This window comes from Ursus arctos, unplaced genomic scaffold (genome assembly GCF_023065955.2).
Source record: "Ursus arctos isolate Adak ecotype North America unplaced genomic scaffold, UrsArc2.0 scaffold_16, whole genome shotgun sequence".
Lineage (NCBI taxonomy): Eukaryota > Metazoa > Chordata > Mammalia > Carnivora > Ursidae > Ursus > Ursus arctos.
The window spans coordinates 24,913,090-24,928,669 of record NW_026622830.1 but is presented as its reverse complement, the minus strand read 5'-3'; the positions used below and the strand labels follow the sequence as shown (position 1 = coordinate 24,928,669).

At 54.7% G+C, this 15,580-nt stretch overlaps 1 protein-coding gene across 1 annotated transcript; it reads left to right on the top strand.

Annotated features, from left to right (window-relative positions):
• The first annotated feature begins 2,384 nt into the window (after positions 1 to 2,384).
• BPIFB6 (BPI fold containing family B member 6) lies at positions 2,385 to 14,168 on the top strand. The gene is made up of 15 exons (XM_044385621.2): positions 2,385 to 2,484; positions 3,774 to 3,873; positions 4,956 to 5,060; positions 5,529 to 5,678; positions 5,829 to 5,892; positions 6,315 to 6,375; positions 7,167 to 7,258; positions 8,059 to 8,235; positions 9,268 to 9,321; positions 9,662 to 9,835; positions 10,601 to 10,668; positions 12,098 to 12,143; positions 12,951 to 13,014; positions 13,451 to 13,527; positions 14,136 to 14,168. The coding sequence occupies exons 1-15, from the start codon at positions 2,385 to 2,387 to the stop codon at positions 14,166 to 14,168; spliced, it is 1,365 nt and encodes a 454-aa protein (XP_044241556.2).
• Positions 14,169 to 15,580: the final 1,412 nt, after the last annotated feature.

The following is a 15,580-nucleotide window of genomic DNA, read 5'->3' as shown; positions in this document are numbered from 1 at the left end:
AGGCCTGAGTGGTCTCCCTGGCTTTTTAAAAGCTGGCTGCTTTTATCCTTCAGGTCTCAGCCTAAATATCTCCTTCTCAGAGGGTCCTTCCCCGACCACCCTAGCCCTCATGCCCTGGGTGAGCACGCAGGCGCACATGCACACACACGCACACACACGTGCGCGCGCACACACACACACACACACACACACACACTCTATCCCATTCTATTGCTTCTCTTTAAGATTCAGGAGAAGCAGGACTATCTCTGCCATGTGTACCTTGTGGCCCCGTCTGCCTGGCACATAGTAGGCACTCAATAAATGTAAGGTGAATGAATGAATGCAGGTATGGGCTCTGGCCGGGGAGGCGGCCCGGTGGGCACCCATCTCTGTTTGTGGGTCCGTGGAGCCCCCAGTGGCCAAGACTGCTGTTAGCAGGAGTCCAGCCGGAACTCCCCCTCTGGGTGATACCTGCAGGAGTCCAGCCGGAACTCCCCCTCTCTGGGTGATACCTGCCAGGAGTCCAGCCAGAACTCCCCCTCTGGGTGATACCTGCAGGAGTCCAGCCAGAACTCCCCCTCTCTGGGTGATACCTGCAGGAGTCCAGCCGGAACTCCCCCTCTCTGGGTGATACCTGCAGGAGTCCAGCCGGAACTCCCCCTCTCTGGGTGATACCTGCAGGAGTCCAGCTGGAACTCCCCCTCTCTGGGTGATACCTGCCAGGAGTCCAGCCAGAACTCCCTCTCTGGGTGATACCTGCAGGAGTCCAGCCGGAACTCCCCCCCTCTGGGTGATACCTGCAGGAGTCCAGCCGGAACTCCCCCCCTCTGGGTGATACCTGCAGGAGTCCAGCCGAAACTCCCCCTCTCTGGGTGATACCTGCAGGAGTCCAGCTGGAACTCCCCCTCTCTGGGTGATACCTGCAGGAGTCCAGCCGGAACTCCCCCCCTCTGGGTGATACCTGCAGGAGTCCAGCCGGAACTCCCCCTCTCTGGGTGATACCTGCAGGAGTCCAGCCGGAACTCCCCCTCTCTGGGTGATACCTGCAGGAGTCCAGCCGGAACTCCCCCCCTCTGGGTGATACCTGCAGGAGTCCAGCCGGAACTCCCCCCCTCTGGGTGATACCTGCAGGAGTCCAGCCGGAACTCCCCCCCTCTGGGTGATACCTGCAGGAGTCCAGCCGGAACTCCCCCTCTCTGGGTGATACCTGCAGGAGTCCAGCCGGAACTCCCCCTCTCTGGGTGATACCTGCAGGAGTCCAGCCGGAACTCCCCCCCTCTGGGTGATACCTGCAGGAGTCCAGCCGGAACTCCCCCTCTCTGGGTGATACCTGCAGGAGTCCAGCCGGAACTCCCCCCCTCTGGGTGATACCTGCAGGAGTCCAGCCGGAACTCCCCCTCTCTGGGTGATACCTGCCAGGAGTCCAGCCGGAACTCCCTCTCTGGGTGATACCTGCAGGAGTCCAGCCGAAACTCCCCCTCTCTGGGTGATACCTGCAGGAGTCCAGCCGGAACTCCCCCTCTCTGGGTGATACCTGCAGGAGTCCAGCCGGAACTCCCCCCTCTCTGGGTGATACCTGCAGGAGTCCAGCCGGAACTCCCCCTCTCTGGGTGATACCTGCCAGGAGTCCAGCCGGAACTCCCCCTCTCTGGGTGATACCTGCCAGGCCCTGTGGTCCCTCCTTAATTCTTTTCAGCCATAGCTCAAACCTGAAATAAACACTTGGCTTCTGCTTGGGAGAATTTCAGGTCTCAGTAAGTAGGAGGGAAGGCTTTCTGGGGGTCCAGGGTTGGGGTGAGGCTTTTCTGGAAACCTTGAAGGGCTGGGGGAAGTCCTTATCCAGTTCTCTACTCACTGCCTAGCAGACCTTGGGTGTGTTCTTCTGTTTCCCTTCTGGTGTGGTACTATCTCAAGGGGCCTTAAGGAGCTGCGAGTTGAGATTTCTGGAAGTGAGACCAAGCTGGAGGAAGTGGGGGATGCTAGAGGGTGGGGGGAGCAAAGGGTTCCCCCATTCCCATACTGCAGTGGGAGTTTCCAGTCCCCTCTACGGTCCCAGCATTGCCTGGCACTGAGCTGCCCTTGAACTTATGAAAACAGCAGCTGAACCTTCCACCAATGCCATAATGCAGGCTGGTGAGAACGCATCATGCCCAGATGGGGAAACTGAGGCTTAGAAAAGGAAAGTGACCTTCCTGGGGTGCCCCCGAGACCCTGTGTTTAATCTGGACCCTCTTCGACCCCTCTGGAAGTCAGTAATGAGGTTTGCTGAGTTGGCTGGAGTCCAAAGGCTCCTGGACCCCCAAGACCATCCAGGGGGCCTGTCCTCTTCTGAAGCATGGGAGGTCCCCAGGGGAACCAGGGTCGAGGGGAGCTGCACCCAATTCCCTGGCGCAGGTGGAGCCATGCTGCGGATCCTGTTGCTGGCACTCTGCGGCTTGCTGACCCACACCCGAGCTGACCCCGGGGCACTGCTGCGGCTGGGCATGGACATCATGAACCGCGGTGAGCTGGCGGGCCCGGGCGTGGGGCCGGGGGCAGGTGGTACGTGGTGACGGCTCCTGTTTGCATGGCCTTGAGCATCCCATGACCCTCAAAGTTAGCAGCAATGATAGGACTCCTCCACTTTACAGAGGAGGAGACTGGGGCCCAGAGAAAATGGGGTGACTTGTCCAAGGTCCCTTGACAAGCTGGAGGCAGAGCTGGAAACCGTTTCCCCGGAGCCTCTCCTGGCCCTGATAGCAGGCCTGGGGGCCATAAGTGGGTTGTGGGAAGACAGACGGGAGCCAAGTCCCAGCTCTGCCAACCATTTGCCGTGTGACCTCAGGCAAGGTGCTACTGCTCTGTGTTACGGTCTGCTCATCTGTAAATATAAGATGTAAAGAAACGTGAAATAGGGTGACCAGTCCTTACCTGGGCAGATCAAGTGAAATGTGAGATTACAACCTCCTGGAGGGCCTTTAGTAAAAGTTATTTGCACCTCCTCACTCCACGACTTTAGGGGAAATGCAGTCACATGTTGGTGCAAAGGGCTGATGACAGTTCCTCCGGCTCAGTGTTTGTCCCCTCTCTGGGAATCAGCCTATGACCGTTGCGCAGGTGTTTCTGGCCTGGTGCCATTCGGGGGGTGGGGACTCCAGGCCCAGGGAACCAGCAGCATCTGCATGTTTTTAACAAGCTCTCAGATGCTCCCTAGTCACGCAGTTTTGAGAGTGGCTGGGCCGCAGATAAAGTCAGCACTCTAGCTTGGGGCTTGGACCCCCATGATATGCTCCCTGCAAACTGCTCCATCCCAGTCATATCCTGCCCCACCCTCCAGCCATGCTGAATTTCTCCCTCTCGACTCTCCATGCCACCTTCTTCCTGCTTCTCCATTTTTGCATTTTTCATGGACTAGCCTTCTTTACTTCTTTGCTTCCTGGTGAAAACTCCTATCCCTCCTTCAAGGACCAACTGATGGGGCACCTCCTCCTGGAAGTCTTCCCTAGCTCTTCTCTTCCTGGACCAAACCCCTCCTGCAGTTCCTCCAGCTGTCTGCGTATTATGGCTCTTGTCACCCATTACTGTCATTGCTGGTGACTGTCTCCCCCGTGAGGCTGAAGGAAGGCAGGGACTGGGCGTGACTCCTTTCTGGGTCTCTGGATCACCCAGCCCAGGGTGGGGCACAGGGACTGTGGGCACAGAGTGGTGCCACTTGTGAGTGGCCTGTGCCTGGGATGCCTGAGAGGTTGGCCCCAGGCAGGAAAGCAGTGGGAAGCCCAGCTAAGTAGCTCTCTGGACACCCCCCCTTCCAGAGGTGCAGAGCGCCATGGATGAGAGCCACATCTTGGAAAAGATGGCAGCTGAGGCGGGCAAGAAGCAGCCGGGGGTGAAACCCATCAAGGGCATCACCAAGTGAGCAGGGGAGGGGTTTTGGGGGCGGGAGGGCAGAGGGCGGTGGGGGAATGTGTGGTCAGGGCCTGAGAGGGCAAGAGGGAGAGTTGGGGCAGGGCCTGGGGCAGGACCTGGGGTCTCTTCCTTGCTTTGCTGTTGGCTTGCTGTGTGACATCGGGTCGGTCCCTGCTCCCGCCTGGGCCTCACGCATCCACTGGAGACAATTCCTGCCTCTGGTGAGCAGGGTCGTTGGGAGGAGGAAGTGAGGTTGAGAAGTCAAACTCCAGCTCCTGCACGCAGCAGGGGCTCCCTGAATGCACATGAGAAGTTCTCAAAAACAGAGGCAGAAAGGTACCTGCCACCGTCTCATGATGCGGCAAATGGGTTCCATTGCAAGTGCCCCATGGGATTGGTCGGCAGGGGCTGCCCGGAATGATGTGGGGGTGGGGGTGGACTCTGAGCACTCTGCATGAGCAGGAAATGGACTGTGATCAATTAGCCACGTCTGCGGAGAGCCCAGGAATGGGGGTGGGAGGTTAGACATGCCACATCCTCATTATCCAGGATCTCCACTGGTGGGTCTCAACCAGGGCTGATTTTGCCCCAAGGGACATTTGGCAACGTCTGGAAGCATTTTTGTTTATCACAGCTTGCTGGAGGGGGTTGGCAGAGACGCATCTCGTGGCTCTAGTGGGTAGAGGCCAGGGTGGGGCTGAGCACCCTACAAGACACAGGACAGCCCCCCCACAACAAAGAATTATTCTGCCCAAAATGTCAACAGGGGCACCCTTAACAAACCCTTTCCTAAGCAAACCTCCCCATTTTGCCAATGGGGAACCTGAGGCCCACAAAGGGGAAGGGTGCAGCCCAAGGTCACATAGCCAAGAGTCTCGACTCACACATGACAAGTACTTCTGTGTACAAACTGGTTCGTGTCCAGCCTTTGCGTTTCACAATGGCCGCACGAGGCGGGCTTATCCCTGTGATGCGGGATGGGGGATTTACCCGAGAGTTCCCAGCAAGGCGGTGGAGGAACGAATGGACTAAGGGCCTGGGTCTCAACGGTCCGGTTCTCATTGCTGTGGATGTCTGTCGCCTCCCAGCCTGAAAGTGAAGGATGTGAAGCTCCCTGTCATCACACTGAACTTCAACCCTGGGGTGGGCATCTTCCAGTGTGTGTCCACCGGCATGACCATCACTGGCAAGAGGTGAGTATGGCCAAGGAGGGGAGGGGGAGAGGAGGATGACCTTGTCTTACGCATCCGTGTACATTTATTGAGTACCTGCTGGGAGCCACCTGGGTGCTGTGTTCTGAGATGTGCATATTTGGTTCCTGCATTCGGTGGGAACCAGACCTGAGCACAGACGCTCGCAGACGGAGTGATTAGCCTGGGACAGAGGACGCACGAGCAGCGTGAGGGCGATCAGAAAAGGCTTCAGGTGGATCATGATAGCTGAGTAGGGTTTTAAAGGATGTGTAGGAGTTCCCCAAAGCAAGAGGGAACAGAAAAGACTGGTTTTGTGACCTTGGGCAGGTCCCATCCTCTTTTCTGTGCTGTGGGTGGGGCCTCACCCTTTCCCCCTCCCAGAGCTTCTGAGACTGACAGCAAAGAGGAGACAGGGATGGTGGCCACAGTGGCAAAGATGTCCATGACACCTGCTTGCCCTCCCTCCAGCTTCATGGGTGGGAACATGGAGATCATCGTGGTTCTGAACATCACAGCCACCAACCGGCTTCTGCAGGACGAGGAAACGGGCCTCCCCATGTTTAAGAGCGAGGGCTGTGAGATCATCCTGGTCAGCGTGAAGACCAACCTGCCTAGCAAGTGAGGGGCTCTGTGGCTGGGGAGGTGGGTGGGGTCCACATCGCCCCCCCCTCCGGCATCCCTTCCTGAGCCACTTCCTTAGTCGTGTCCCTGAGTGTCCGGTGCCTCACTGCCTGCCGTCTGTGCCCTGTCGCCCTCCTCTGTGTGCAGCATGCTGCCTAAGGTTGTCAACAAGTTCCTGGACAGCACCCTTCACAAAGTGCTCCCGAGCCTGGTGAGTGCCCAGACCAGGCCTTGGCCGCGTCCGTGGCGGTGTCAGACCAGGGCTGGCAAGCGCGTTTTCTCTGCTGTGGCCCTGACCGACTGACCCGTAGCTGAGGAGGACTGAGGCTGTGGCTGGCTCAGGGGGAGAAAGCACCTTGCTCATCTAGCGATGTCTGCCCTGAGCACGGAAGGAGGCACGATTCCCGTTTGCTGGGGAACGTGTCCTCGCTGATGTTGCAGGCCACGGTCAGGAGCTCTGGATTCTAGCCCAGCCTCTGCCACTGACTTTCTGTGTGACTTGTGGCCTCGGTTTCCTCTCCAGTCCCTGTCCCTCCAGGGCTCTTGGGTCTCCCCATGGAGTACCATTCGGCTGTGAGGAGGGAGGCCCTCCATGCAGGGGCCCCCTCAGCCCAGCACCTTCTCTGCTTCCAGATGTGTCCAGCCATCGACGCGGTCCTGGTGTACGTGAACAGGAAGTGGGCCAACCTGAACGGTGAGTGGCCCTAGCCACGCCTCGCTGCCACATGGGGACATCAGGATGGCTGGATTTGGAAGCCTCCATTCCCCATTCAAGGGCCTGCTCCATGCCCAGCCTTGGACTGAGGAGGTCTAAGGTCTCAGTGTCTGTCCATCCCCCGACCATCCAGATGGGAAGCCTGAGGCCCTGAGGGACTCTGAGGTTTTTGCCTTAGCCCTCCATCCAGTGTTGTGTCCATGACCCCCCGGACTCCAAGGACAACGGCCACGGTGGGCTCATCCACAAGACTTGTACCCTGAATAGTAACCCGATAGTGATGACACCTGACTCTTTCCTTTGCCAAGGGGGTCTACTGCCTCTGTTATCTCAGGGTTCACAGGGTGCCCTAGGGGGGCGAGAGGAAAACCCAATGGCTGGGAATGAAGAAAAGTGGCTCATGTGCTCAGCAGTGTGGCCTGGGACACTTTATTCCTCTGAGCCTCAGTCTACACATCTGTAAAACAGAGCCAAGAATCCTGAGCGAGCCAGTCTATTGTGGGAACTGAGCCGCAACACCCCTCAGGAAACTCTCGAGTTCTGTCTCTGCAGAGTGATGTGAGGGAGTGGGATTTCTAGGCCAGCCACCGTTGCCTCCATGCTACAGAGGAAATTACTGAGGCCCAGAGATGTTAAGTAATTTGCCTGGGGTCACACAGAAGGCCAGGGCTCCTGGCACCCCGGCCAGGTCAGGTAGCAGCTGGCTGCTGTCAGCGTCTATGATGTGCCCCCAGTCGGTGCCCCTCTGAGTAGAACTTCCTCTTGCACAGCCCCCATGCCCGTGGGTCAGATGGGCACGGTCAAATATGTCCTGACGTCCATACCGACCACCACGGCCAGCTACATCCAAGTGGACTTCAGCGTAAGTGCCATGGGGCCACCAGGGGACTAGGGTTCTCACCAGCCTGCTTCTGCCAGGGAGGTGGCTGGACTGGGGTGCGGAGGGTAGGAGGGCCCCTCAGGCCCTGGCAGACCAAGCCCACCATGAGAATGTTCCCTGACACCAAAGCTTTCTTTCTCTTTCTGCTTTCAATGTGAACCCTGAGTCCTGAGCTGACTTCCAGGACTGCTGACCCCACACTCACACCTTCTCCGGGACTGGCTGCTTCTCCCAATGAGTGACTCACCCAGTTGTACCAATGGGAACCCCGGGGCCTGGGGGGACGCAGGACTTGGCTAGGGTCTCACTGTGAGTTGTGGCAGAGTTGGGTCCTCAGCCAGGTCTCCAGAACTCCAGGTGACTAGGTGAGATGCGTCTTCCAGGAATGGGAAGCAAAATCCTACAACACCATCTCCCTGTGAAGACTTCCTCCAGCATGGTTCTTCCAGGCCCCGCATTGTTTGCCGTTTACCTCCTTCTGAGAATAAACAGAAAGCATGTCTACATCGATGAGGGCTCCAACTCTCGGTCAGATTAACTGGGGTTACTTAAGCAATCCCATGAGCATAACCTGTGGCTTAGTGACTGATACCCTTATACTCGTGGGCCTCAGTTTACCCATCTGTACGCTGGGAGGATAGCCTGCTCTTGGCTCTACCATCTAGTGACTTGCTGACTTGGGGGCTGGTTTGAGCGCCACTCAGTTTGGAGGACAGAGTCTTGTCCCCAGCCACAGCCTTCATGGCCAAGGCTGAGCATCTCCCTCCCTGCCTGTCCCACAGCCTACGGTGCAGCAGCTAGAGGCCAACACCATCCAGCCCGCTGACGCTGGGGAGGCCTTCGAGTTCCCTGAGGGCTATGTTGAAGGCTCCTCACAGCTGCTGCTCTCGGCCACCTTCCTCACCACAGAGCTGGCCCTTCTGCAGAAGTCTTTCGATGTGAATGTCCATGAGACGAAGGTGAGCTGCCCTGGAATGACAGTCCCCTCTTGGTGGGTCTGTTCTGAGAATTATCCTGGGGCTGTGGGCTGTACCAAGGCTGGAGATGCCGGGACTGATTTGGGTTTCTATCATCAGTTTGCCCCAGCACCCACATCTCTCTGTCCATGTAACCGCCATCTACTCACCCATCCATCCAACTGTCCCTGCAACCAGGTATTCATCCATCAACGTACAACTCTCACACACTGGCCATCCATCCACCTTTTATTATCCAGTCATCAGCCACCCATCCATCCATCCTGCTATCATGTATTCAGGCCCTAGGCTCTATCCTTCCAGCTACCATACATCCACCCTTCATATCATCCACACCTAGAACAGAGCCTGATACTACTGACTAAGTGAGGCTATACATCTGTCCTTCACCACCCAACTCTCCATTATCCATTCTCCTGCTCATCTGTCAATTCATCCATCCTTCCATTCATCACCACTGATCCATCCATTCATCCTCCCATCCATGCACCCATCATCCATCCTTGTACCCTCTCATCCATTCTCCCACCTATCAATCCATTCCTTATCCACTCTCCTTACCCACCCGTCCTTCCATCTATCATTCCTTTCATCCCTCCACCCACTCCATCCACCTGCCCATCTATTACTCGTTTTCCTACATAAGTGCTCGTCCATCTATCCACGCATCCATTCAGCACTCATTTGTTGATCTATTTCCCCACTCATCTATCCACCCACAAATCCATCCACCCACCCTCCTCTCATCCACCACATTCATCCATTCTCCCATCTGTCTGCCACTTTTTTACCCAACATTTTCTCAGCATCTGACCTTATGCTACGAGCCATGGACATTGGGTCATGTAAGCCACAGTCTGGGCTACCCAGGAGCTCCGTAACCACTTAATCACAGAATGATAATATTATGCTGGAGGGAACCTCAGAGGTCTTACCTTATAGAGTCAGAGGAGCTGTCTGTTGGGAAGGGTGGGGGAGGGCTTCAGTAGTCCTCACCTTGTTTTCATTTTGTAGATTGGTCAGTTGCCCCCACAAACCACGAAGACACTAGCTGGCTTCATCCCTAAAGTGAGTGCCCTGACTGCCTATATCACCACGTCTCCCCTGCCCTGTTCTCCAGTTGAAGGGACAAGGGATTTGGGAGGCAGATTTTCAAGGTCACATTTCCCTTGTCTGATGTGGAATCATCCTGACTTCTCCATAAAGTACTCTTTGGGTCTATGTCCAATAAAAAAGAGCCAGACTGGTTGTTTTGTTTCCTTTATTTCCTGATAGACACATCCCAGCCCTTGCATGTCATGTTTCCTGTGTCCAAGGTAGTAATCACCTATTTCATGATGGACTCCTGGTATCAGCTGAAGCCACCATCTGAGGGTGGGCCCTGAAAGGAGTGTCCTGGTTTCTGCAGGTAGCTAAGGCCTATCCCAAGCCGAAGCCCTTGGTGACCCAGATCAGGATAAACAAGCCCCCCAAGGTCACCATGAAGACAGGCAACAGCCTGCTGCACCTCCATGGTACCCTGGAGATGTTTGCTGCTCGGCGGCGGGGCAAGGCTCCTGCATCCCTCTTCCTCCTGGAAAGTGTGAGTAGAATCTGTTTCCCATTGAAGCCTATGGATATTCAAGGCTGGAGTGTAGGATTTTAGTTGACAGCCAAGTAATGGATTGAAAAATCCTTAATTGATCCCAATTATGTGATCCTAACCTCCTGGGAGCTGTTACCTGATGTCTGATCTTTGGCTCTGCCACTGAACCTTTGAATGGCTAGAAAGATCAACACACTGAGGAGTCCTTCCCTTCTCTCTCTTCCTTCCTCTCTTTCTTCTGCCCCCCTTCTCTACCTCCTTTCTTTCCCCCAACATTTGTTAACATAAACAAAAGCTGAGATGGGCTCACCCCGGGGGTATATGGGAGCCTTGAAAGATCTCAAATCTAGTTGAGGAAATCACAGAGGACTTCCCAGAGGAGGTGATGCCTGAGCTATGTTTTGAAGGTTGAGCAGGAGCTGGCTAGGGAAAGGGTTGATGCTGGGGATAGAGGACACTCCAGGTAGAGATAACAGGATGTGCAAAGGCTGGAGCAATAACGTGGTATGTGCAAGGACCTACAAATATGCCAGATATTTTTGAGTGCCCAGTCCTGGAGCAGGTACAGAGATGCTGAAGAACTGAGGCTTGGGCATGGGGAGACTACTAGATTCAGCTCCTGAAGGTGGAATGCGGAGAGAGGAAGACCCCTGTTTTGCCATGGCATGGTGCTGAGAAGGTGGTGGAGCCCCTGGTTTTCCCAGCCCTTATGGGGCACCCACTGCCTTCTCCCTGCTTTTGTCCCCATCTGCCACCTGCTAGCACTTCAACCTGAATATCCAGTACTCAGTTCATGAGAACCGGCTGCAGATGGTCACCTCTCTGGACAGGTAGGAGTCTGCTGCCCATGCTGGCGTCCCTGTCTCCTGCATGGGCATTACCAATAGCACTTGGTTTTCTGCTCCAGGGTCCCCCTCTGATCCATACAGCATGGCCCACACTGCCAGGCTGTTCTGGTCACTATCCCTTTTCTAGAATTCTCAATAGCTCCCCATTACCTTCATGATCTTTTCTCAAATCTTAGCCTGGCACTCAAGATCTTTCTCGAATTCTCCCACCACTCCTCCTACTCTTCCACTAGGCTCTTGCATGGTGAGTCTGATCATGGGTCCATGTCCCCTTTTCCATTAATAAGCTTTTGCCCGTGTCATCCAAATGCCACCTGCCACTCAGGACCCACCTCAAATGCCACCTCCTCCTGGAAGCCTGTCTTCGACTAATAACAGCTAACATTTACAGAGCTCTGTCTATATGTGAGGCACCGGCTCCACGTATTACACTCATTATCCTACCTCAACATCGTGCTTTTCCTCCTTACTTTTTATATTTGTCTTAATCTTGATCTGACTTGTATTAGGCCAGGATTCTTTCAGTGCCAGAGACAATTCCAGCTTCAGTGAGCCCAAAAGGGAATCTTTGAGTTCACATAATTGAAAACTCTAGGGGTAGATCTTAATTTCAAACATGGCTGGATCTTAGGTGCCCAAAGTCCTCAAGATCTCCCTCCTCTCTTGATCTTCGCTGTCCACTTTGTTGGCTCAATTCTCAGGCAGCCTGTCCCCAGGTGGTGACAAACTGACCCCGACGCCAAGAGAGGCCTCTTGTCCAATAGGGCTCAGTTACCGAGGCTGCTTCTCCTTGGTTTAGCATGGATCATATGACCAATCGGACACTAGTCGCCAGTGTCAGAGATGGAACTTCCTGATTGGCCAGGTTTGGGTCATGTGCTCACCCTGGGACTCTGTATACCTTGGAATGAGAGTGGAAAATGGGAGGTCTGCTACTGAATAGGGACTAGAGCTTGGGAAGATAAAGCGGCCAGAGGATCACCACATGGCCTGTTCTGGGGCCATGATGTATTAGTGCTTACTGGAGGCTCTGAAGGGGAGGGGGGTCACCTGAAGGGTCCTAGTTGTGTCCTACGAGGATATGGGGCCGACTTTTTGGGCAACAAACCTCTGGATACCTGGCCTTGGGCAGAATCGTAGAATTGGCTGGGGGTCCCGGAGGGAAGAGTCAGGACCATGGGAAGCGGGAGTGGTTTGAGCTGAAGGAAACAAAATGGGTTGTAATGAAAGGTGATGAGTGTCCCATCATAGGTAGCATCCAAGCTGGGACTTATGAGCACCTGGTCTGAAGGCTGTATGGGGACTTCTGCATCAGAAAGGGTTTGTAGGTGTTTGAGATCCTTATCCATGGCCACGGACGGTGGCTCTGATGGCCCTGCCCACTCCTTGTCTCCCCCACAATCCCATGCAGATTACAGAGCCTGTCTCTGGAGTCCTCATCAATTGGTGCTTTCAATGTAAGTATCTCAAGTGCTTCTTTCTGGTCTGGTTTGAGGGTAAGACTGTGCCTATTCTCCCTTGGCACTGCAGGGATGGCCCCTGAAATGGAGGCAGAGGGAATAGAGCAGCTCACTGTGGGGCCTGGGGCAGCTGATGTGCTGTGCGACCTTGGGAAAGTCACTTAGCCTCTCTGAGTCCACCTCCTTTTCTGGATAGAATCTGGACATCTCTCTGGATTGATTCTAATAACACTGTCGTGCATAGCAGCAGCCTGGGCTGCCTTTATTGGCCCGGCTGTCATTTTTATTAGTCTTGGGAGCCTCAGGGCCTAGGACAGAACCTGACCAGCAGGCACCAATACTAATAATAACAACAATAGCACTTCCAGAGCGCTTACTCTGTGCTCTGTGCTTTACCCAAACTCACCGAATCCCTGTGTGTAGGTCCTATTACATTCCCCTTTCACAGATGGGGAAACGGAGGTACAGAGAGATAGTGAATGAATAACTGACCAAAACTGCTGCGTTTTCTGTAGGAGAAAAATGGGGCCCACAGGTCACCCACTGTATCCTGAATTCCTCCGTGCCTGCACCATGACCCCAGGCCCATATGTCGCTCAACAGGGACTAAGTGGAGGTGTAGGGCCTCTGCCTACAGTCAAATAGGGTCCAGCCCCGTTTGATGCTAAGTAGACAATTTTATTTCTCTAATATTCATTCCTGTGGTCCCCAGATCCAGTTCAAGTGAGGGCTGCAAAAATCTGTTGACTTGAGTTGAATCGAATGATGGGATGTGGGTATTCTGTCTTTCTCTCTTACCCCCAGGAGAAGAAGTTGACTGGCTTCATTACTGATTATCTCCAGGAAGCGTATGTCCCAGTCGTCAATGGTGAGGGCTCCCATGAACTTTGATTTTGCTGGTGTCCAGAAGCCCCATAAGCAGGACAGGATGCCAGCTGGGTGGTCTCAAAGCCCCTTCACTGATCCCAGATAAGGGAGGCGAAGAGGGAGTGGACAGTCATTGCTGGGACTTTGAAGCTAATGTAGTCTTAATGTCACCCGCCTGGGGACAAAGTCCCCTCCCACAGTTTGGGACCCTTGGCTCTTGACCCCACACCATGAGTCAGATCTCGACCCAGACCTGGGATGTGAATACGTGGCGATCAGGCTTATGTTCTCTCTGCCCGTGCTGGCTGGCCGACGTCGTGAATCGGTCACTGTGCTGTTTCCCACCACTCTGCTCCAGGTGGCCAAGGAGTGGCTTTAAGGAGTACTCGATCAGCCGCAGAGCAGTCAGCTAACATGACTCTTACCGTGTTTCTCAGATGTGCTCCAAGTCGGGTTCCCACTTCCGGACTTTCTGGACATGGATTACAACCTGGCAGAGCTGGACATAGTAGAGGTGAGGAAAGGAGCTAAGGAAAGCTGTGTCCGTTAGTACTTTTGGCCAATGAGTGATGAGCAAAAGCCTTCCTCTCTCAGCCTGGAGGGAGGAGCCTTGAGGAGGGCAGCAGCCATCAGTACAATCCTGCCACTCCCTTGAGCAAGACCCTCCCCTCAGAACTTGGGCCCCCCTTGTCCAGGGGCTCCCCAGGAGGAAACCTGAATCCTGCTGCTTTCCTTCTCTGGCTCCTCGGGCAAATTACTTCACCTTTTTTTGTTGCTTGAAATAGGGGTGGTAATATGAGTGTATCTACCTCAGAGAGCTATTGAGATAATTCACCTAAAGGCATACAGTAAGTGCTTAATATTAGCTTTACATTGCATGCCAAGTATCGTGCTGGGAGCATTAAATGTACATTTTTCTCATTTGATGTCTCCACTCTGGGAGGTAAGGATGCTGTCCCCACTTGACCGTTGAGAGAACGGAACACTTAGAGATACGAAGGGCCACGGGCAGGTCTATCCTCTGCTCCTACACAGCACCCTGGCTTCCATTTCCCGGCCACCAGCCTGAGCCATCCTGTGCGATGGTCCCTCGTCCCCACCTGGCCCTTTGCTTCCTTCCAGAATGCCCTGGTGCTGGACTTGAAGCTGAACTGACCAGGGCAGGATCTGCTGCCAGCCACCCGCACAGCGCCACCCAGCTGCGCGCTGGAGGAGCCCCTGACTGGAGCCGGTGGGCCGGGCCCTCTACCGCCCCTGGCCACCTCCTTTGACAAGGAGTGAGCGGGCAGGCCTGGGCTGGGCCTTGGCAATAAACTGGAGAAAGATCCTCACGAACATCTGATGGTTCGATCTCTTTATTTGTAGTAAAGCGATGTCTGCCTTTTCTTCCCCTTCAGTGGGTTTTGGAGTGTCCGACCAGCTTGGGGTCTGAGGGACGCTGGTCACAGCCTTGGAGGGCAGGCATGGGCGTATATGGAGTGCCTGCTGAGTGCCATGCCCTGGGCTTTACTTGTACTGTCTCATTTCATCCACCCAATAACCCACGCAAGCATGGCCATTCCCACTTTACAGAGGAGGAAGCTGAGGCACAGGGCCAACTCCCCTCGCCCGGTCACACAGTGTAGCAAGTGGCAATCTCTTCTCAGCCCATCTCAGCTGCTTGCCCCAGATCTTGTGCTGAGGACGGCCCTATCCGCAGGGGGCCTGCAGGAGTCCAGTGTGTTTCCAGGAGCTCTCCGTGTCAGCCCCTGCAATCCTCACAACACTTGAGGGACGTGAAAACTGTACCCATTTCACAGATGAGGAGACTGAGGCTCACAGAAGTAGAACAACTGGCCCAAGGCTACCTGGCAAGTCAGGGGACAGGGCTGGGATTGAAATCTGGGCTCTTGGGCCAGTCTGCCTGGGTTCCAAACCTGGCTTTGCCTCCTTGCTGCTGTATGCCTTGGGGAAGTCACTTCACCTCTCTGTTTTCTTACCTGTAAAATGGGAATGATGGCAGTACCAACTTCTGCCCCATTGTCCTGAGGTTTAAATAAATCAAGTGCTGAAAAGTACTCAGGAGCACTGTGCCTGGCATACAGTAAGTGCTCAGGAAATGCTGGCCACAGGTGACTTTTTGAGGCTGAGGGAGATGTGAAGAGGTGTGTCTGGTCGGAGTCGGGGAGGGGTGCTAACGGTGCAAGGCCGAGTGCCAGCCTGTGTGCTGGTGAGCACCTGTGCGTGTATAAGCAGACTGTGGCTCGGGGCAGTCTGCGTGTGTGTGCGGACATGGTTCCATCATAGAGGCTGTGTGTGAAGAGACCTCTGGTGTCCGTCCATGTCTGTGTGTCTGTGCGTGCCCATGTACGGAGTCCGTGCCAGGGCGTTTCCGTGTCTCACAGACAACGCTCGTGTGAGGACTGGCTCCCAGAGTTTGTCATATCGGCCCCATCACCTCTTCCGAGGTTGGCACTGCCACTGTTCTCTAAATGGACTCCCTTTAAAAGTAAATGTTGTACACCTTTAATTTACACAAGGTCATATGTCAAGCACGTTTCAATTAAAAATAAAGAAATAAATAAAAA

What these genes read in the sequence shown, in the direction of transcription:
- BPIFB6 (XM_044385621.2), top strand. Translation starts at nt 2,385, where the DNA reads ATGCTGCGGATCCTGTTGCTGGCACTCTGCGGCTTGCTGACCCACACC. An exon ending in CCCATCAAGGGCATCACCAA is followed by an intron (nt 3,874 to 4,955) that starts GTGAGCAGGGGA and finishes GTCGCCTCCCAG; the next exon opens with CCTGAAAGTGAAGGATGTGA. An exon ending in AAGACCAACCTGCCTAGCAA is followed by an intron (nt 5,679 to 5,828) that starts GTGAGGGGCTCT and finishes CTCTGTGTGCAG; the next exon opens with CATGCTGCCTAAGGTTGTCA.